The sequence below is a fragment of the Dreissena polymorpha genome, chromosome 13 (assembly GCF_020536995.1).
Source record: "Dreissena polymorpha isolate Duluth1 chromosome 13, UMN_Dpol_1.0, whole genome shotgun sequence".
Classification (NCBI taxonomy): Eukaryota; Metazoa; Mollusca; class Bivalvia; order Myida; family Dreissenidae; genus Dreissena; species Dreissena polymorpha.
In genome coordinates this window covers 21,601,865-21,625,535 of record NC_068367.1, presented here as the reverse complement: position 1 = coordinate 21,625,535, position 23,671 = coordinate 21,601,865, and the positions used below count along the sequence as shown (strand labels likewise).

At 33.9% G+C, this 23,671-nt stretch overlaps 1 protein-coding gene and 1 long non-coding RNA gene across 2 annotated transcripts in view; one reads left to right on the top strand and one right to left on the bottom strand.

Annotated features, from left to right (window-relative positions):
* The window catches only part of LOC127855047 (uncharacterized), a gene marked incomplete in the record, with an annotated part of 514,210 nt that overhangs the window by 21,570 nt on the left and 468,969 nt on the right, over positions 1 to 23,671 (top strand). The window contains 14 exon segments of the mRNA XM_052390386.1: positions 6 to 177; positions 470 to 593; positions 959 to 1,138; positions 1,335 to 1,371; positions 1,526 to 1,650; positions 1,947 to 2,112; positions 2,323 to 2,376; positions 2,755 to 2,921; positions 3,044 to 3,230; positions 3,469 to 3,588; positions 4,000 to 4,154; positions 4,896 to 5,018; positions 5,260 to 5,374; positions 5,668 to 5,751. Of these exon segments, the coding sequence (XP_052246346.1) occupies positions 6 to 177; positions 470 to 593; positions 959 to 1,138; positions 1,335 to 1,371; positions 1,526 to 1,650; positions 1,947 to 2,112; positions 2,323 to 2,376; positions 2,755 to 2,921; positions 3,044 to 3,230; positions 3,469 to 3,588; positions 4,000 to 4,154; positions 4,896 to 5,018; positions 5,260 to 5,374; positions 5,668 to 5,751 (1,809 nt within the window).
* LOC127855058 (uncharacterized) lies at positions 12,967 to 23,252 on the bottom strand. The gene is made up of 6 exons (XR_008037334.1): positions 23,128 to 23,252; positions 21,963 to 22,125; positions 15,919 to 15,990; positions 15,568 to 15,639; positions 15,074 to 15,143; positions 12,967 to 13,246 (listed from the first exon to the last, which is right to left on the bottom strand). It is a non-coding gene; the product is annotated as an uncharacterized LOC127855058 (long non-coding RNA).

The following is a 23,671-nucleotide window of genomic DNA, read 5'->3' as shown; positions in this document are numbered from 1 at the left end:
TCAAGGTGACACGTTGCGTGTTTGGATTCGGGCGACGGACATCATCGGCAACACTAAGGCCGACAGCACCGTGGTCACAATAGACGGTACGCCACCAATCCTACAGACAAACCATCCTGGGAAAGACTACGGTCTGAAACGGAACATAGCTGATGGACCATACAACTTTAGCTCCAAGTGTGTTATATATCCACATAATGTTTCATTTATCTCACTCTTTGCGGGAATCGTATTCACACATATTTACGTATATTTACCAAATGAAACATTGTTTCAGGAACTAGTAGTAATATGTTCAGCAATTCTTACAACAATTCCCTTTGTTTTGTTTACTAGAAAATCTATTTAATTCATTTTCATTTTTAATATTTTTATTAAATGGGTTAACGTGTAGAAGAGAATATGAATAAATGACGCACTATGTTATTTAAGTACAAACTAAAAGTCAATACCGAGGATTCCTTTTCAGAATCACGTTTGCAGCGTCGGATAGCAGCAGTGGAGTCCATAAGATCGGTTTCAAGGCTATTGTGAAGACGCAGTCTGGAGAAACCAAGGCAATGTACAGCAATTTTACAGCCGCCAACATGCAAGTAAGCTGGTCCACTTAGCTAAACGTGTATGCACATTTTCTCTCTAAACATGATCTTAAAACCGCTAAAATCGGATAACCTTTATCTTTAAAATGTAATAGGACTGCAATACTTTTTCACACGGCGAAAACGAAACAAAAAAGCAACACCCTTTACATAAAAGTCTTTTAGAATCTTACCGATAAATAAACCGAGATTTTTCCAAAAATCTTACCCTATAATAGGGAAACTAAACAAGTTATTTGCATTTATATTTATGTTTGGTATCAAACAACTGCTGAGTAATTTTTGTTTTACTATGTCATGCTATGGCACAGACAAATCTTAAATATGCCATGGATCCAGCTTGTTTACGTTTATCATAGGAAGACCTTTCGAGCGCGTTTTGCAAGATAGTAGATCGCGTTTGTTTCTTGCCCGACCAGACCCTCTACCTGGATAACTGCTGGCTGACCGTTACCAAGTCTGACCTTGACACGGCCACCGCCATGATGGAGGTCACTGTCTATAACCAGGCCATGCTATATACTTCCACCATGTTCGATGTAAGTTACATTTTACTTCTGGAATAAAGTCTCCTTTTCTGTTGTTATGGACAGTTGTTTAATCGCATAATATATTGCATACACTGCATAAACATGATTCGATATTCAATGTTTAACGTTAATTTAATACGACACTGTGCAGAGTGTTGCTCTTACATGCAAAAATCAACAACAAAAACGGTGGTTTGCTTTACAGATTGGTCCAATAAACAACCTGCAAGGGCTGGAGAAATGTAAGTAAACAATATTATTTTTATCGTCAATGTGTTCATGTCATACAATTACAAGAAAGCGATAAAGGATACATAACATGTTTATATTTACTATGCCATATTATATTATTTGCCTTTTTTCGACACATAAAGATCAAATAAAATACATATTCAGACAACGGGCCCCAGAATCTTCGAGTTGTCAACAAGACCCCGACTGGTTTCAGAATTGAGTGGGACCTACCTTCACGAGAGTCCTGCTACGGAAGGGCGGACATTGTGATAATCCTGTCTCGCAAAGTCAGTGCGTTTAAAACGCAAAACGAGTATGCTATTTTAATGCCGGCAATAACTGCAATATATCAGTGTTGTGATTCCGACCGAAGATAGTATACTTATGACACAAAATTGCAATGTGATTGAAATACGAAAAGGTTCCCTAAATTTTGCTTAACGATTTTATGTGAAAAACGAATAAACATGTTCATATACAAATAATTATTAAGTTAACACCTTACTTATGCATGTGCATATTAAATTGCAGCTGCAAATTCAATAATTGAATTGCATATTGAAAATTTCATAATATTATTTAGAACTCAAACGGTCAGGAGGTGCTCCACACATTCTATACGCCGGGCACCAGCATGTTTTTTGACATTCTGGGTCTCACTCCGGAAACGGAGTACACTCTGGGGCTGAACATTCAATCACAGGGAGGAAGTGCTCAGAAAACGGATCTAGCAGTGACGGCAAGAACAGGTGTGTGGCTCGGCCGATTACAAATAAGTTTTTTTGGTAGCACATAGGTCTTTTTATTACTTCAACATCTAATATACTATAGTTGTTGTCATTTACCCAGTTTCAATCATCAAATAACAATCAACACAAAGCAAACATACATGTTTAATTTATATAATGCAACAACAAAATTACAGTGTCTTTAAATTTTATATTTGTGTCTTACTTCAGAGAAGCAAGAGAGTGGTGGTGTCTCAATAGGTGGTATTATTGGAGCCGTTATAGGTAAGTATGGCGTGTCGCCCATACCAGAATACGATTGTGCTGTGTGTTAAGAATATTTAGTGTTCAACTGTAAATTCATAATCTAGTTTCAATCCCTATCTGTTATGTAATAAAAAGACCGTGCGACGTAATTGATAATTGTATAATGGTTATATACCTAGCTTTTGATCATGCTATGTCGCTTGTCATGATTAACATACCTGTCTATTTAAACATTATTCACTATTAATAATGTATGAAGTATATAAGTATTGAACAATTCCAATGACGTATTACCAATTCAGGATTAATATTCGATAAAATAATAATTGAGTATTTTTTATATTTATACTTATAAGTCAATGAGTTATTTAAAATTATATGATATTTATCACACAGGAGTTTTGGCTGTTGTTGCCATCGTTGTCTTTGTAATGGTGATACTCATCCGCCGTGGTGTGATTCGACCTGCTGAACGCGCGCGTGAGGTCGGGCGAAGGATATCTCGGCGGGTTCGTCAAAGCCGAATGTTCGGAGGCGAGACACACAGCAATCCGTCTTATAGTGTGGGTATATTTTATATGGTATTAAGAGTTGAATTACACTGTGTACTGTATATCCACACCGATGTTTAAGATTCTGCATTAACAAGTTTAAGCGTACTGATGTATGTCATTTACTTCATCAGGAACAGCGGGCGGGGTCAATGGCCGCCGAGGAACTTTACCTGTACGGTGGCATGGACACGTACGCATCGAAGTCAGTCCTAAGTCGCAAGGATATTGTGTTCGAGTCTGTCATCAAGTCCGGGCACTTTGCTAACATCTACAAAGCCAAGTACCAGGGAAAAACTGTGGTGGCTAAAACACTGAAAGGTATGCATATTATTTCATGTATTGTTATAAGTTAATATAAGTAAAATATAAGAACCAATGTACAAAAGTAGTTATTAAGAAATCGCCTTGGTGCTCACTTTGAGAACTGTAAAACTTAAAACAAACGAAGATTGTCAAGCTCGATCAGAAATATTGACTTAATTGTATAACGTGAGGAAATCAATAAGATTGTAAAATTGATATAAATGCTGTTAATGTGTCATTTCTTTCGATTTAGAGAACTACGCAACCAATGACGAGTTCCTTATGAAGGCGAAGATAAACTTCTCATCAGAGAAGGTTGGGGACCATCCCAACGTGTTAAAGTATTTGGGATCCGTCCTTGATGACACGAACAGTTGAGTCTATTGCAAATTAAACCATTTCAGGGTTTACACACTGAAAAAAAAGTTACCCACAGTATGATCTTGTCATTTCAAAAGGATAAAGTCGTTTTGATTCAAGCTTTTTTTTCTTATTGTTGTTGAGGGTAAATAACGGTGCTAAAGCTAAAACAAATCACTTGATTGTTTGGCCTAACACACACGCACAACAGATTTGAACTACAGTCTGCTCTTGTCTTTTCTTTGCGATAAAGTTTCTTTTACAGTAGTGGTTAAAGCTTTTTTCCGTTATCGCTGTTGAGAGTGAATAACGCTGTTTTCTTTGTATTAAGATTATTTCGTCAGTCTTCAGACGGATTTACATATTCAAAAGCATGTTCTCACATTTACACAAAATGCCGTATCCTTTCCTTCATGCGTTTAAGTGGGACCTTTCATCCTGTATGAGTACTGCGAGAACGGTACGTTGAAGGAGTACCTGGCTCAGCACAAGTCCAACGTTACCATGGAGATCCAGGAGACGCTCTTTCGCATTGGACTCGATATCGCCAAGGGCATGGAGTACCTGGCTGGAAAAGGGGTAATTCAAATATAATGTTGCAAACGTGTTGTGCAGGTAACATACTACATATAGTTTCATATTAGGTATGTATCAAATTGTATTCTAACACGGCACGTGCCAAATTTCATATATACAAAGAAGAAAATCGTCTATGGGTTATTCTGCAATAATTATGGGCGGAGCTTATACACTGAAAGCACGCGCTGTTACTAAACAAAACATGCACGCGCTGTAACTAAACAAAACATGTCGATACATTTTCCACCAGTGTAAAAATCCTATATTTTACGAATGAAAGTTGGTTTGATCGACAGAACAGCCGAAAGTTATTTTTATGGGCGGAACTACACATGAAATAGTACACAAGAAAAAAATGATACATAGTATAAATCTTTAGTAAAAACAGTGTTAGAATCGAAATAATTCGTGTACGTTATAGTTTGTTGTCGATTAACCCACGGGCGGAAGTTGAGATGCATGGCTTCAAATCACTCGTGCTTAGCACTTAATATTTAATCCCTACGCATCTAAACTTCCGGCCGTGGGTTATTCGACCACAAACTATAACGTACACGAATTATTTCTTAATAATATATGTGTTCCTAACTTGAACTAAGATTGCGAGGGGGTACAAAGTCAGTAACGTCATTTTCATGCTAATGTCTGTATTTATGTGTCATAATTACAACAATTGACGACTAATACCATATATTACTAAACATACGCTAAATGAATTAAATCGCGGCATATTATTTAAAGATAACTCACCGGCGCCTGGCGGCACGCAACATCCTGATGACCTTCTTGAACGAAGTTAAGATCTACGGCTTCGGACCACAACCGGAAGAAGAAGGTGACGGGGATGCAGAGAGCGGTAAAAAGGTTTGTGATACGTTGAAAAACCGTCATGATCAATACTTTGCATCCAACAGTCATTTATATTACAACATACTTTTAATGTCCAGAAACCATGTTCTCCTTAATTATTTGTTTGAATATATTCCATTCATGGCTCTTAACTTGATTTTCATTTTTATATAAAACAGTTGTGTTAGTTTGCATATCTGATAGTATTTGTTGTTTAATTGCTTTAAACAGCAAACAAATGTTGCTTTCATTACAGGAGAGAATTCCAATCAAGTGGATGGCGCCCGAGTGTATGTCGTCAACGAAAAATGCAGACGAGAAAAGTGACGTGTGGTCGTTTGGCGTGGTCCTTTGGGAAGTTTTTACTCTGGGTAAACACTTGTTTTTGTTTTTTATTAAAAAGGCTAACCACAAAACCGATTTAGTATTTTCTTTTGTGCCAAAAGAAAGACAATAAACAACAACAATGCATATGAGCAACACTTGTATTTACTTTAGATAAAAGATAACACGAATAAAACCATATCGTTCAAGCTATATAATCAAACAGAAACATATACATTATCACATGCGAACGTTTATTGTAAACAAAATCAAAACGTATGAAAGTATGGTTTATTTCAAATTAACGTTAACAATTTCATGATTGTTCTGTCACCATCAGGAGAGTCTCCGTACGAGAACGTGAGAAGCCGAGACCTGCCAGACAGATTGAAGAAAAATGTTCGTCTGCATAAACCGGAACACTCTGATGACGTGTACGTACATCGACGTTTTTGTACTATAGGCCATTGTTGTTTTCACAAAACATGCGGGTTATCCCATATTAAACAAAGACGTTTTTTTCGTTGTGTGTTCAGGAAAGTTACACGATACGCCTATGGTTTGGTCTCTGGTGGCATATCTAGGTGTTTCAAACAAAAGTTGATCTTGGAATGTTTATTCGTTTTTAAGGTCTAACGATTACGTTTAAGAAATAATGAACTCGTTGGTGTCTGTTTATACCCTGCGGAAATAATTGCTTATATTACTAACGTTGTCCCTGTTCGGTTTGTGTTTTAGCATTTTTGCATGGTATTAGGACAAACTTTAGTAGTCACTGTATTTTGATGTATGGGTTATTCAGGTGGTACGGCGTGATGACCAAATGCTGGGCGTTTCAGTCGAAGAAGCGACCAACGTTTGCTGACATCAGAACGGAGCTGAACACTATGTTTGTTGCCTCTCCTGGAGATGACTACTACTACTATAAACGCTAACAGAGTTCTATACTTTGTGAACGAGTACTTCTATTTTTAAAACATTTTGTTATGCTTAAGTATGTGAAATGTGTGGACTTTTATAAGTTTGTTACTTAATTTGGATTTAGCTTACTGTGGCGCATAGGATTCTCTTCATGTCTGCAATTTATATTACTGCCTTATTACGTAATCACTTATAGTGACACTAGAATACAATATATAGCAGAATAATTCAGCGTTCGTTCTAAATTACATAAGTAATCCCTCCGATTACTGAAATTAGGGTACATATACTATATGCTTACGCCGATAAACATGAACGATAATCCGCCGGTACAGCGGGATGAAAACGCTTTTTTTCTCAAAGTAATCCGGTCAAACATCCCTCAGCATCAATCGGAATCGGAAAAAAGTGAGCATGTGTAACAATATCAGGTCTAAGATTTATCAAGCCTTTAAACAGTAACGGCACTCACGACATTAGTTTGTAATTATATTTCCATGTATATTTAATGTGGGCATCTTAGTCACAGTGATAGATGACAATTTTGTCGATACGAATCCTGTCTTAATAAATACCGTGTAACGAAAGTGGTTTAAGTCGGCATTGCAAAAGCATTCACATAATCAGCCTATGCATGGGTGTCATGCTAAATGATTTAGATTACTGGGTGCAGGATCAACGGGGTTTACAAGGACTGAACAGAATGTTAACACATCGTTAAGAACTTTATGTTTGCAAATATCTCAAGTTATGTGAATACATTTGCAAAAAATATTTAGTGCATAAGTCAGTGCCAAAATTTTACGTTGTGTGCAGCACAACCGTAAACATGAACGCATTTCACCTCGAATTTTTGCCAAGAACACAGGCTGATTAAATAAAATAATTCTGATGTATTTCATATTGCCATAAGCAGCAGTAAAATGTCTTTTATGAACTACTTCAAATTTTTAAGAACAACTGTTCGAAAAAGTTATTTGAAGAAAACCACCACACACCAGTGTAATTATATACATTAACGTTCAATTGTGAACCCTACAAAGTAACGTTGTCCTGCACCATGATGATTAATATAGTGATAAAACACAAAAGTGATATCAACGTTATATTTTCCGCCTTTCTCCAACGGTATGTTTAGTGTTTAAATATGATGTGAGTTGATTCGCCGCCATGACACGAATCGATTCATCGAAATACACAGTTGAATCTGCAAGCGCTTGTTGACACAATATTCAAATCAATTTGTGAAACTTAAATATTTCTGGTATAAAGTATTTATTTTCAAAACCCACATGTACAATAACGCACGCATGTACAATTTATGAAATCATCTCTAATTAGCTCTAAGGATTTCATAATTGGTAGAAAACCGGAAATAGTTAAATGCCTGTATGTTACTGTGTTCACAAATGAATATTCAACATGTTATTGATCTTAATTGCAATGGTCTTTTCTTTATTTTTTTAATGATCGCAATTAAATGATTGATATATAAACAATAACAATATTTTATCATATAATCACGGAGCTTGAATTTTAGTTTTCATGTATTCATTATACTGCTTAAAGTTATGACCTTCCTATTTCTTCGGAGATTTTAAACATCATACTTATATTTGTCAGCACTATTACGCTATGCATAATATGTATGTTTATGAGAAAACGGATACAAATTATATTAGAGTCGTGTTCTGAGAAAACTGGGTTTAATGCGTGTGCGTAAAGTGTCATCCCAAATTAGCCTGTGCAGTCGGCACAGGCTAATCAGGGACAACCCTTTCCGTCTAAACTTGATTTTCGGTAAGGAGGGACTTCCTTGAAACTAAAATACCATAAAAACGGTAAGTGTCGTCCCTGATAAGCCTGTGCGGACTGCAATGCGGAAAATAAATAACTGAATTGTTAAACTATGTTTCCGTCACTCACTCTCCTAACGCGGTTTATTTTGAAATGATATGTGTTTCATCGCTAGAACTGTTTTTTTATATTCAAAATAGCATTTAAGACCTGCGTGGCTATTACGTGGTACCAGAGATTGTACAATAGATACCATACTTAATAGTTTATACAATACGTTTATATTTATTAAGGATCCAAGTATATATACGTATCATCTCGTAAAGTTTCCTAACATTGTAAAATTCCTGCCTAATACAACTGATCCTTACACAACGCGATGTATATTTGCGATATAAAGGAAGACATGGAAATACCACGTTTGTACGACATGACGTGTTTAGCATGATTAGGAAATCATAACGTGTTCAATGGGATAGCAATCCATGAATAATCACAACATGCTATAATTCTCTATTTATTCCATCCTTATGCACTCATTAACGAAACAACGCCTCAATATTAACAACTATTGCCCAATCTGATGTTAAATTATTAACCCATTGAACAATATGGAAACTGTTTGAGTTGTCTGATTTGACGACGACGATATAAAACAGTTGTTTTCCTGAAACAAAATACATTTTACACAATAGTTGTGCTTATTTAAGTGCACGATTTCAATGTTATATAGCTGTCTAATCGGTTCATGCATGATGGCAAACAAATCAAATGACGGCGAGTTTTGTTCTATAAATAAAACATTATGGACATACAATTAGTTTCTTAGCAAGTTCAAAACGCAGTGTGGAACACGTCGATACATATAATAAACATGTCGTTTACTTGACCCTTTACACATCCAATTAGTTACCTGTTCATTTGGTGCCTGTCGATAAGAGTAATGTTCAGTACTATTTATACGATTAAATTCCGAACGAAATATTTATAAGCAAAGATATGCCTTTAGAAAATGCGCCGTACCATTAAGTTAAGTGTTTAGTTTATATGTCATCAGTGTGGTTAAGGATTCTTTATTAACAATACATTGCATACATAAATATTTTTGTAGATGATTATTTAACCACACAATTTAAACATCGTCGTTGTGCTATACGCTGTGCACGTGCTACTATCACCTTAACAGTAGGCATGTTTTTAGAAATTGAGAAATACATTTTAAGACGAGCTTGTTTGCATAAAGGATGGTAAAGCCTTTGCAAATTAACACAGTTCATAGGGCAATTAAAACAAACCTCCCCAAAATGGATCAGCAAGGGACGTGTAAGGCGAAATAATTGTAAATTAACTAAAATGACAAGGTCATATTTAGAGGTTAAAAGTCTAAAGGGACATGATTGATATCTGTTCGGACAATAATAATGATACACCCGAGGTGTGACAGTAACACTAACCTTTTGTCATGGTCTTTGAAGTTGTTCACACTGGTAATATTTTGTGACTATATAAATCAATTGACATATTTGTACAACTGAGTGTATATAATCTAAACATCATCACAACTTTCATCTAGATGTTAGCCATCCATGTTATAGAATTTCGTTTCTTTGTAGTATATTCCAATATTTTACAGTTTCTGCCAGCTTACCTATTTACTTCAAGTGGCATTTTGTAATTTTGGTAACCATTTGTTTTATTGAATTCTGGGAAATCTCCTTTCCTGAAAGTCACTTTGAGAGTTCAACTTCGGTGTTGCAGCAAGATGAATCACATCGAAGTAAATCAATTTTTAATACTTTGAGATTTTCATTGTTTTTCTAAATAAGGCGCCAGTATTTCTTATCGTTATGATGTTTGGTTAACTACGTCATTAAACGTTCCAATTTGTTAACTACGTCATAAAACGTACCAATTTCTTGGTCATTAATTTTGGTCAGTCACATAACTGACCAATTTTGGTCACTGGTGCCCAGAATTCTGGTCATTAATAAACAGAATCTTTGTCACTGCCTAGAATTGGTCAGTCACCTAACTGACTGACCAAAAGTAATGACCAAGAAATTTGAACGTTTTATGACGAAGTTAGAAGATCAGAACAAATAATGGTGGGGGAATGAGAGCACTTGATATAAATAAAAGTGGTTGGCTGAAGTAGACAGTTGCATGTGCTTTTCATTTTGAATTGATACTCAAATTAATTTAATTTGATATATGTCGTCTTTTTTATTTGACTTCTGATAATATAAGAAATCAATTTCATAGGTTTTACTCATCTATATAAAACGTAAATATGTTTCCAGTGTAATTTTGAACAGGATCAAACACTCTTCGTCTGTATTTTACTATTGTAAATTGGACTAAGCAACTTTTCCTTTCTTTAAAAAACACAGTTGCAGTTGTTGTCTGAATTGTAACCGCAAAATACTCTTCCGAAAGGTTTGGTGATATAGAGAATAATAGGTTAGTGTTGATTATAGATCAGGTTTATCATGCGAGGCTTAGAAAACAAAAAGCACGAGCCTTGGCGAGTGCTTTTTCGTTTTCGTGCCGAGCATGATAAACCTGATCTATAATCAACACTAACCTATTATTCTATTTATCCCACTTTTTATTCAGTAAACTATTTTTATTTAAACAAAATAAGTTTTCATGAGTGTTTGTCGTACTTTGATAATGACTGTAGTGTAACCAAGGTCAGTGTATTACTCCGCGTTCCAAAAATAACCGCTGATCAAATAATCATTTTTTTTTTAATCAGAATATCGTTCTGTAACAAAGTGTCGAGCGTTATTTATTACACTTTTAATCATATTGAATTGCAAATCTTTAAGTTTTATGATATCAATATGGCATTAAGTTGTTATATACAAGGAACTACATTTGTTTACAACGTAGCCTAACACCACACACAATTCACGTTCGATATCAAACTATCGAGTCGATCACGAGGTGCACAATATTTCCTTCTTTGTTATAATATGTGGTTATTTCGTGACAAAATAACAAAGATTACTTGGATTTAAGCTAATTATATACATTAACATTTTGAATGTTGAAAGTGGCACCAAAGAATTGTGAGGCAAAGTTGTTCGAACTAGAGAAAGACATTTGCAAGTGAAGTGACTGGGTGGGGCGAACATCAAGATCAACTTGTTCGACGGTAGACATCGGTTGTCTAGGCTGCATTTCGGCCATAGTTTCAGTGCGTGAAGGTGAACAAGAGGAATCTGTTGGATTGTTACATATACTGGACTGAGCAAGAATGAACACTTTTGCTGCTGTTCAACAGATATGTTGGAATAATTGGTTACGGACTTGACATTTTTGTGCCCTGTTATGGCCATGGTTTCAGTGGGTGGAATGTTTGCATTTCGAAGTTTTTGGACCAGGAATTTGCGAACTGAGTGGTTCGTTATTCTCTTGTGCTTGAGAAAGCCGGCGTCTTTTCCCATGGCCTTCAGCATCTGACCTAACTTGTTGACACCCAATTGTTGACGCAAGAATCACCGGGATGCAGTGTCATTTGTGCGTATTGCCAGGTAGAAAAGATGCTTTAAAGAAAAATCAGATGGACGCATATCCGAGTACATCTTGTAAATGAACACAGGATTTCTTGGTCCAGACGATTGTTTTCTACGGTCAAAGGGGAGCAATTCGAACTGACTTCTTCAAAGGGAAGCAACAACAACAGAACCTATTTGCATAGTGTTAAATTTACCTAATACTAGGTTTTAATGACAATAAATGACAAAAAAATCGTTTTTTTGCTACTTTCCTTTGTTTTAAGGTCATTAAGATTGACAAACATTTGAGATTGTTTTTATTATTGATGCACTTGGCAAATACAGGTGACGAGTTGCGTGGGAAAAAGTAGTCCCGGTTCGGCAGTTGATGACGTCATTTCGTGCCATTGATTATAGCCTTGCCGTTGATTATAGATGAAATTTAATCAACGGGGCTTTAATCAACCGATTTCGCTGTAAAAGTGGGATAAAAAGAATTATACAATTCACGTAAAGGAAAATTGATACTTCGAAAACGCATTAATAATGTCAAAAAAATCTTTTTGAGCTCCACGAAATGCGCACATTTATTAAAAACGTCATTGAAATTGTATGTATTATTACATTTCTTGAAATTGTCACTATATGATCAAGAAATAGTACTATGTGTTTTGTATGAACACTTCTAAGGTTAAATAAAAAGAGGTTTGCGGCATTGTACATGCTTTTTATTTTAAAACCACCAATGTATACATTACATATGTTCAAACATTCTTATGAAATGTATACCTGTGATATCAAATAACGATCGGTATTTTTGCTAACTTTATTTCCTTCATTCAATACTAAATTATAGCAAAACTTATTCATTTAATGAAAGTATATAACTACTAAACGCGAAAAAATGTAAAATCTCTAATTAATATATTGACTCGAACTCTCAATGAACATGGGGCGTGAAAAGTTGTCTGTTCCAGCATTGTTATATTTGTTGATTGTGTTACAAGTCATCTTACCTTTAATATTTTCTTTTACATGAGACATCAATTCAATGTGTAGTATGCAGCATTATTCTTACTCTATGCATTTAAAGTTACAGACTCAGCTACTATGTAACTTAACGGAATTTGGTTTTCCTGTCGCCAATTGAGTTCGACACACCACAATCAGCATGCTGCACGATACAATTCTCAGTAATTTATAATGGCCATCTTGTTTGTTGAGATAAATATGTAAGCACACATGTATTGTCTTTCAACAATCATAAACCAATGCTAATGTAAATTATAGTGCAATGGAGGTTCATGTCTCAGAACCATTGGTGTTCCATTTAATTTTTAATTTCTTAATATTAAAGATGTGTAAAAAAAATAAGCCACAGTCGACAAATGAAAATAAAAAAAGGCAGAATATTTCATACTTTTTTGTGACCAAAATTTAAACACTCATATTTAAACGAATATAAACATAAACAGAATTATTACAATATATTAAGTGCTCAGTGAAAATGACTGCAAACTATTTAATTGGAATCGATGCATTTTCAGGAACTTTTAATTGTTATGATACATTGGGGGTTTAATTCGTTAACTTATGCAGACAAGAAGTTATCCACAAAAATGAGCAGCTAAGCAGCATAGCAAACGATGCATCTGACAAAATGCACATCATATAATCAGCGGTGATTGATGTCTGTGCCTGAAAAAGATAATGAGGCAAAATATTTAACAATATTTATTCAAAGAAACAAAAGAGGAAAGCAACAAGCGATAATATTCGGATAATAACATTAGTTCTTGATTACCAAAAATATAATATTTCTTGGGATGGCAAACAATGAACTGTATAAAAATTGTGTATGTATTTCATTTTCAACGCTGTTTCGGACAGATTAATATAGCAGTGACAGCGGTTGAGTGTTTGTGCATGCGTGCATAACGACGGCCGAATGTTACTTTGTCATTCATCATGCAATTTTAAAATTACACACCACACCCTAAATAGTCAATATATCGCGTGTAAAACTGACCTTCCTACCTCAATATTAAAGGTCATACTTAAAGTTTAAATTTGGGTATATATAGCTTCTCCAGACTGTAAAATTGGCATAGGTCAAAGTCATACTTAGATTTCAAAGATCAAATCTGTACATAACATAGCGAGAAAAGATTGTAACATCAATGTGCAATATGATTTTTGTTTTTGTTTAACATAACATGTTTACGACTCCATTACGCTGTATATGTCACCATAAAAGGTTAGGGTCAAACTGTAATTTCATCTCAATTGTCATGCAAGTAAAAATAACAAATACTTTTACCATGTAAGAACAGCGTGTCGCATGTAAGAACCGAGCTTCAAAGTAAAGGTCATACTTAGCGAGCAAAGGTCAACTATAAGAAGTATACAACTTTGTCAGACTGCAACTTCACCATTCATCATGCAATTTTTTTAATAACTTACCACAAATGTTTACCATGTGCAGATTGCACGTCGACTTCATAACCTATTTCCAACTCAAATATCACGGCAACATGTATAGGTCAAATGTCCAAAGTGGGCATTATACTGTTTTTTTTTCTAGTAATTTGTAATTCATTAGGCGATGTTAAAAATAATTTATCATAAATTTACACTTTATGGAGAAGGCGTGTAAAGTCCTGTGATAAGTGGGCAAAGGTCAAGTTCACACTGAAGATCAAATATGGTATTAGTGCAGCTTGATTAATTATAACAAGTGATATTGTCATATTAAAATGGAACTTATTAATTAAAACCATTATCCTGTATATATTGTAGTGTACATTAAATAGGTGTACATATGAAAATTTGAAATAATTATAATACTTTGTACGTATCTCGAGTAACAAAATTCGTTTCATGAGGCACATGCCTATGATACTAGTATATATATAGCAGTGTACATGTTTGAGAGTAATAAAAACATTGATAATGTAACAGGGTATTTACTCACTAATCCTTTAATAGTACTAACCCAATCAAGAATATAAGAGAGTATCAGTGTGGGTGCTAATTCGTGAGTGAGTTAAGTTACTAACCCTGCATGTTTTTAAGTGAGATGTTTTTAGCTATAGAGTTTCACTGGTTTTGTACCCTGGTATAGTGTCATTCGTTCATAAAGTCTCGTAACAGATAGATGTGATTACTAATTGGCAATTTCGATGTGCCAGTACATATTAATACTAAGACTTAGTCTTCGGTCGATGGTGAGTGTACTTTTATTGTTCATATAAGTACATTGTATTGTATCGTTTTGCTAATAAAAATGTATTTGCCTGATTATTGTGTATTTCAATGCAATATGTTATTTAATATTGTAATTTCAATTTGTTATTCAAATTTTTTTTGTTAATTTCAGGCCATCATTTTCATCATTATCGACACGTATATAATAAAAAATATGAACCCACTTGTGTAATGAATAAACAACCCGGCTACAATAACATAAGAATAGAACATACTTATGTTATTTTTATAGCATACAATTAAATTAAGACGATGTACCTTGCAGACATCGTTCAGAAGTAGTTGATTGCTACTGGCAACAGTATGGCTATCACGGACCAAACGGCTTCTGTCAAGAACGAAGTCAAGAATATGAGAAATAGTGTAATTTACAGATTCGAAAATGTTCTTACTTGCAACTTCTTAAGGATTTGACTTCTCATATCTACATACCCTAAAGCAGTACAATAAAATGTTCTATTTAAAGGGACATGTTCTCAGATATTTTTTATTATTAAATAAATGGATTTTCTAAGAATACTGTCAGATTTGAAATTATTTTAAATACTGATATTTAGAAGAAAAAATCCTGTAACAAATCAATACCCTGTGCTGCTTACCTGAGTTTATTGGAGGCTTTCTTTTAACAACCTTTCCATTAATTCCACTAACTGTATATGTTTGTTTGCCTATTAGCCAGGCTTTATTACCAGCAATACTGAAAAAGTGGCGCATAGTCGAAAACAATAAAGTTAGAAAGAGTTATGAAATACTTTGGTTCCATGTTTTCGTTGTTGCAGCTGCAGTACTGTTTGATCCATCATGCCCATCGGCTGTGCTTGTTGCTGTAGAAAGTTGTAAAAACACGGTATTTTGTGAATTTATAACAAGAGTAATATACTCAATTTATTTTAAATACTGATATTTAGAAGAAAAAATCATGTAACAAATCAATACCCTGTGCTTCTAACCTGAGTTTCTTGGAGGCTTTCTTTTAGCAACCTTTCCATTAATTCCACTTACTGTATATGTTTGTTTGCCTATTAGCCAGGCTTTATTACCAGCAATACTAAAAAAGTGGCGCATAGTCGAAAACAATAAAGTAAGAAAGAGTTATGTAATACTTTGGTCCCATGTTTTCGTTGTTGCAGCTGCAGTACTGTTTGATCCATCATGCCCATCGGCTGTGCTTGTTGCTGTAGAAAGTTGTATAAACACGGTAATTTGTGAATTTATAACAAGAGTAATATACTCAATTTATAATGCACATTATTTTGATGATTGTTTTTACACAAAACTGTGACGGCCATGTTGTTTTTGTCGGTTTGTTACAAAACCTCAGCTACAGGTTTACTGTATCTCTGTCTATTAATACCCTCCTCTGTTCATCCGTCTGAATATGCTAAATATTTTGTTCTCCGGAGGTCATGGTCTGCCGAATGTTGAACAATAAATAATAATATTTCTGTGCATTTTTTTGTTATGAAACAATACATGTGTATAAATGACAATATGAACGTTACGCAATTTTTAATCGGTTATGTTTTTCACCTGAGAATACATGCACTTCTATCAAAGCCGTGTTGTGGTCGAAAATGTTAGAATGAATTGGTGTGTAAACGTAAAACATTCCAATATTTAAAAAATATATATAAATGTTTTAATGTTTACCGTTATAACTCTATGTTTTCGGACACTTAAAAATAATTATTTTTTTTCGTGTCCGAAAACTTAGATACGAAAAATATTAACAAAATATAGGTGTCCGCAAACTTAGAGTCGAAAATCGAAGCGTCCGAAAATAGCGTCAATTGTATCAACGACTACCGGTAATAGCACGCGCTTGTAAAATACCATGCCGTATAGTATAAATTACAGTTATACATGTTTGCACTGCATTTTAAATAATTGTAAATGCTTAATTTATTTGACAGAAAGTTACTTCAAGGTTGCACTTTGACCAACGCGTTCAAAAGTGAGCATGTGATGTACCGACACACGCTTGTATGAACCTGTTATTAATGCAATAAAAAAGCAAACTATGAATTCTTTGTTTGTTCATTTCCTATATTTGTTGTGTAACACCTTCCATTGTTCGTAAAACTTGTAATAGGGTGCATCACAATTTGAAACATTTAGTAATTGTCACAGTTATTTTACTGAGAGGGGGTAGTACCATTGCGGTAGATAATTTAACTGTTAATTGGCACTACCCCTGGTAATTGTCATAACGCTTATGCTATCGGGCGAAACCATTGTTTAATACCGGTTTACAAGGTTATTTACCCAATAACGCAAATGTAATGGTCCATTGCCCTCAGGCATGCACCCGCAATGTTTTATGATGTTAATCTGGTTGTAAAACTCCAGGATCCAAGTGTCATTAGATATCGAAAACAGGTTCGAAATTTGGTAAAATAGCGCTGTAAAATGTACTGTCCGAAAACTTAGAGACATAAATAACGGACGAAAACTCTTGTGTCCGAAAATAAAGAGTCACGAAAAATATATATTTTTGCTAAATAAGGGGTTGTCCGAAAACTTAGAGTGTCCGAAAACATAGAGTAATTACGGTACTCAGCTCTGACAACAATGTGTTTATAGTTATACGTATGTAGCAATAGTTTACATAGGCAACATGTTAAAATAATTGTTAAGGAAGACCATGCAGAAATATAAATGTGTACATACAGAATTAAATGATTTATTGCTAATGAAGAATACACATCTTAAAGATACATTACAATTTAATTTCTGTGAAACAGAAAAAAACTGGATTCTTTACAAAATTGCATTTAGAATTTGAATTTTATACTCAAAGATTTTGTATGCCTAAGTTTGATGAGGATGCTGAAGGTTCGGTCATTGACGAATTGATTGGTGTCGAAGTAGAAACTATGTGCTCTGCAGCTGTAATGCTTGTAGGTTGTTCATGTGTATCATAAAATATCACAATAATGATGCAAGATAGCTATCATGTAAAATTGTTATTAAAATGGAAAAGAATCTTAAATATCATCAGCATTGAAAGTCCTGAATATATTTGAGTATGTTAACGTTAGTTTAGTTCCGATATGTTTTATATCTTTTGTTACCCATTGGCAAACCATAATTTGTACAAAAAATCATAAAAGTCCCATTTAAGCAATATATTTGGTCATCCCGTATCTAGATATAGTTCTCTGGGAAACCAATGCACATGATCGATTAATCAATTCACTCCTCTTTTTTAAATTGCACTCCATTTTTTGGTATCTAGTTCCCACGACATACTAACTCGAGGGAACGAGTTAGCTACTAGTATATTGTGGGAACGACATACTTAGTCGAGGGGACGAAATAGAAAAACAGAGAAAAGCAAAAATAAATAAAAAACAAATGCAATGAAACAAAGAGCGATGCAATAAATAAAGAAGGGAGCTTTAAACTAAAGGTGAGACAATTTAAGATGGAGAGTAAGTTGGTTCCTTTCTCCTAGTTCCTTATTCCTTATTCGAATAAGGACGCGTAACAAATTTGTTACAGGGTTTTAAAGAAACATAATCCAAACATTTCTGAAGTAAATCAAAACAAAATTACTCGAAAACATTTACTTTATGTTTTACGTTACATGTTCATATTTCCATTTCGTGCTTGCATAGGATTTCTTGTTTAAACCGAACCGATATTTTATAATTCGAATACAAACTTCACATAAACAAAACCTAAAGCATTAACTTATATTTCACATGTATGTGATTTAAAAGTGCAAACTTGTACATTTAAACATGTTTGTTTTTATTTATAATCCAGTTCCTTACTCGTGGCAGAATAAGGAATAAGGAACCAGTTCCCTATTCCTTATTCAAGCCGAATAAGGAACCAGCATTTTCTTGCTTAAACAACAATGAAATTTATCCAAAGTTAACCACATATAAATGAAAAGATTATTTATATTTTGGTTGTATATGTAAAATACTAATTGCAATAGATTTATACTATGTTTTATATTATGATAACATAGTTCCTTATTCGCCTTTTCAATCCGAATAAGGAAATAGGTTATCATTAAATGAAATATAGTAGAGATATATTGCATTTTCTGTTTTTTATACCTCACACAGATTAACAATGATTTTCATTGATTTATTGGTCTCTTTGATTTATTTTAATATTTTGTTCAGTATGAAAATGCCAGTTTTTTCATACGATTTGAATAAGGAATACGGAACCATTTCCTTATTCCTTTTTCAATCCGAATAAGGAGCGGGGTTATCATTAAATGAAACTTAGTAGAGATGTGCTGCAATTGATAATTTTTATATCCCAACCTACATTTAAAATGATTTTCATTGATTTTTTGGTCCGTTTAGTCTGTTCATTTTAATATTTGTTTAGTATGAAAATGCCAGTTTCTTAGTCGATTTAAATAAGGAATAAGGAATCAGTTCCGTATTCCTTGTTCAATCCTAGTAAGAAACTAGGTTATAATTCAATGAAACTTAGTAGCAATGTAGTGCAATTAATGTTTTTGATACCCAACCTAAATTTACAATGATTGATATTCGCGCTGAATAAGGAACTGTGTTGTTATTTAATGAAACTAGATGGAAATATATTGCAATAACTTTTTTTAACTTCGAACTTACATAAACCATGATTTTCATCGACATTTACTATTATTTGAATTTCAATTTATGTTTGAGTAAGGCAATACCATTTCCTTATTATCGTCCGTATTCTTGTTTTCAGCGTGTGTTGTCACATAGAACATAAAACGAAATGTGACAGAATACGTCCATATAACATAATCATGCTTAAATTACCAGCACGCCATGTAAAATTTGACATATCCGAATGTGATTGTCCGAAATACTGGCTTCCGAATAAGGAACTAACTTAACACCCAATTCCTTATTCAGAGGCCATAATTTCGGATACTTAAATTCAAATCATTTTAGAATAACGTACCTTTATATTCGTTATAATTGGCGATGTTTAGTGTAAATTGGCTCTTTATATCTATGTTACAGATCTTAAAGTCTTATCTTACCCTGAATGTTGGTCAAGACTATATGATAGCTGAAAACTAAACATGTTTTAGATATCTTGTTCGGTTTCCATACGAAAACTGTAACGAAGAGATATGATTAAGAATGCGAAATGATTTCAACACGTCACCATAATAGGAAGACTGCACCGGAAGCAGCGGTCCAAATGCCTCTAGAAGACTGAAAAGTTTCATCTACATGCCTCAATATTTTATTTTATTTTATAATTTAAACGAAACAGCGCGCATCCTAGATATAGTTTGGTGCGAATACGCGTTTTTTGCTCATGCAGACCAAAGGTACATTCGGCGACTTTCAAGTTCGGCACATGACGAGTGCAAATGTTCCGCACAGCATTGTCATGAGTGCGACGTCACTGATGTAACATTAAATTGATACTGAACCGGAAGCAGCGGCGCCTCTAGGTGCCTCTATAAGACTTGAAAGTTTTATTGAAATGCCTTTGTATTCCGTTGTTGCTTTTGTTGTAATTAGGTGGTTTTATTTCAATGGATTTTCTATCTCTAAAAGCGCGTTTTCTCGCTCTAGGATGCTTACGTTACATCCGACGACCTTCAACATTGGCGCACGATTAAAAGTCGTGGTAACCGACACAATTGCACTGTTCTCGGTAGTTAAAGTTAAAATGATACTTTTAGTATTGCAGCTGATTGTGCTTTCTTTATTCAGCCGCGAAAACGGAGCTATGGTATCATAACAAAAGAATAATACAAATTAATGTACTGTAATAAATACGTATTTTTTTTAATTCCAACCTACTTTTACAGTGATTATCCTTGATTTATGCGTCTCTTTATTCATAATAATGTATTTTTTAAGTAACAAAAATGTCAGTTTCTTATTCGATTTGAATAAGGAATAAGGAACTAGTTCCTCATTCCTTATTCAAATCGAATAAGGAACTATGTTATAATTAAAAACAACAAAGTAGAAAGGAACCGCAATTAATATTTTTATTCCATTCCTACATTTACAATAACTTTCGTTGATTTATTCGTCTCGTTGTTTCATTTTGATTTATAATTTATAGAAAGAAAATGCCAGTTCCGTATTCGATTCCGAAAAGGAATAAGGAACCAGTTTTTTATTCTTTATTCAAACTGAGTAAGGAACTGAATTATCATTACTTAAAACTAATTAGAAATGTATTTCAATTAGTATTTTAAATATACAGCCTACATATTATGATGCTCATTTATATGTGGCTAACTTTGGATCAATTGTGTTGATGATTAAGTAAGAAAATGACAGTTCCTTATTCGGCTGGAATAAGGAACTGGTTCCTTTTTTTCTTATTCAGCCGCGAAAAAGGAACTGGATTATAAATAACAACAAACATGTTAAAATGTTTAAGATTGCACTTTCATATCACATACATATAAAATATTATTATAACTCACTTTTAGTCACATGGCTAAACTCCCATAGGCCATCGTGGCACAGAAATACTGTCAGACCCAGCGGGAAAAAAATGTACTGTCCAACAAATATAGTCGCCCGCTACCAAAATAAAACTGGCGCCCACTACCTTAGCAATCACGTGCGGAATGTTAACAAATTGTACTGTACCATTCGAGCATGAGCAGTAAGCAGTTTTGCAATTCCGTTGTAAACAGACATGGTTCATATAAATTGTTCATGTTTGAATAGAGTTTTCGGTATAATAAAATAAATATTACATGTACTATTTAAATAATGTTATATGCTTTAGGTTTTGAAGTTGGTATTCGAATTAGAGAATATCGGTTCGGTTTAAACAACAAATCCTATGCAAGCGCGAGGAAGAAACATGAACACGTAACGTAATACATGTATATTAAATAAATGTATTCGAGTTATTTTGTTTTGATTTAGTGAAGAATTGTATGCATTATTTTTCTGCAAACACTATATCAGATATGTTAAGATTGAATAAGGAATAATGAACTGTTCCTTATTTATTATTTGAATAAGGAATAAGGAACTAGGAAAAAGGAACCAATTTACTCTCCATCTAATGATGTATATAAGCAAGAGAAATTAAAGACCGTTACAAAACCTATCGCTATTTTCAAGAGTTGCCGGTGGCTAAAGGTACGTATCGCAGTTTGTAATAAATTTTTATTGCAATAGTTTACCCGTCTTTGTATTTAGAAAGTCTGTCTGCTCTGCCGGTGTCCCGGGAGTCTGAATATTAAGACCCAGTGTGTATTCTGTCTCCGGGTTTAGCCCAATAATGTCGAAGTGATTACTGGTACCCGGCGTATAGTACGTCTGCAGTAAATCTTCACCTGTTACGGTCTTGGGAAAGGAAATCAAAGATTAGCACACACAAAATATAGAAAAGACCACGCTTTTGTGTTCGAGTGTGATATTTAATATTTCGAAAAAAGCACATATTACATATGCATTGCGGAAAATAAAACATGAACTCTGTATCGCATGCCGATGATGTTATCACAAGGATAACAAACATGTGTTCTTATCCCAGAGATACTTTTAATATATGTTATGCAAACTGAGTACATGTTATTAATTTTGTTGTACGTGTTGTTGTTTTTTGCGTGGATGTTATCAGTTATATTGTTGCTGATTAATAAACAGAAAATTTTATTTTTGTTTACGAGACAGTTTGATTATTAATGTTGCTTTATTACTTATCAAGACATAATGTGCTCCTGCATTCTGAATGTAAATAAACGAACACACTACTGTGAATATTAAGAACTGTGTGAAGTTTTATGGTCAAATCTTGTTATGATTATATTGAACACAATTCTGGTTATATTTGTAATTATATTTGGATAGCTTGTCTTTCCAAACTTTAATTTTTCATTACAACAACAATACAACACCCTTTGTATGTTTTTGGCCGTGTTTAACAATGTGTAGACTTATACATCATGTAAGGGTTTGTCTTGTCTTATCTTTTCTCGATTAATTTGACTTTATTTAAGTCTTGTATAGGTACATCTGATCTTTTATTGGGTTGTATGGCTTACGTTGACACGTTTTGTCCATTCAAATAGACATGGAATCAATGGTATAACAAGGATTACCGTGTTTATTATATCTCAATTTAAAGTAGTACGTATACATTTTATAAAATAGACACCAAAATAATAATAAAAAAATATATTAAAATGCATCTATTAAAAAGTGAAGCTAAAAGTGGATGTCAATAAAGGCCATTTGTAGTTTCATTAAAACAATACATTATGTCAAACGACTGGGGCATTACACGAACATGATTGGAAAGCGCAGCGAAATACTTTTCTGGAGAGAATGATCACAGCGAAATACCTTCCTGGAGAGAATGATCACAATGTCTGCTCGTCCGTAGCAAGATTGTTTCTCTGGCAAATCCCACGTGATACGAAAGCCTGTGGGAGTATTGTTTACAATGCGGGGATTCTTGGGACCGTCATCTACAATAGCGAGTTACCAATGCATCGCTTACTTGTACTTGTTTGGCATTGTTGTTTATTCAAACAAAAATAATTAGTCTCAAGAAAAAGAACCGATAGCAACAAAACACCATTTTCATATTCTTGTCAAGCACATTCCAAATCCTAACATGTGATGTATTACTTAGCAAGAATGTGTGTGTATTACTTTATTAATAGTTTACTGCAGTAACATCAACAGCATCTAATACTTTATTATAATAATAGCTTAACATCTAAACAGATAATGCTTGCACTTTTTAAATTCATCATTTCAATAATTTACTCACATTTTTCTAGACCCTGCAACTTGTTGACTGGTCCTAACTGCAAACACAATTTTTGCATTAGTAACAGTTATTTCTTTTATAAAAAATGTTTAAACATTTATAAAAAAATAT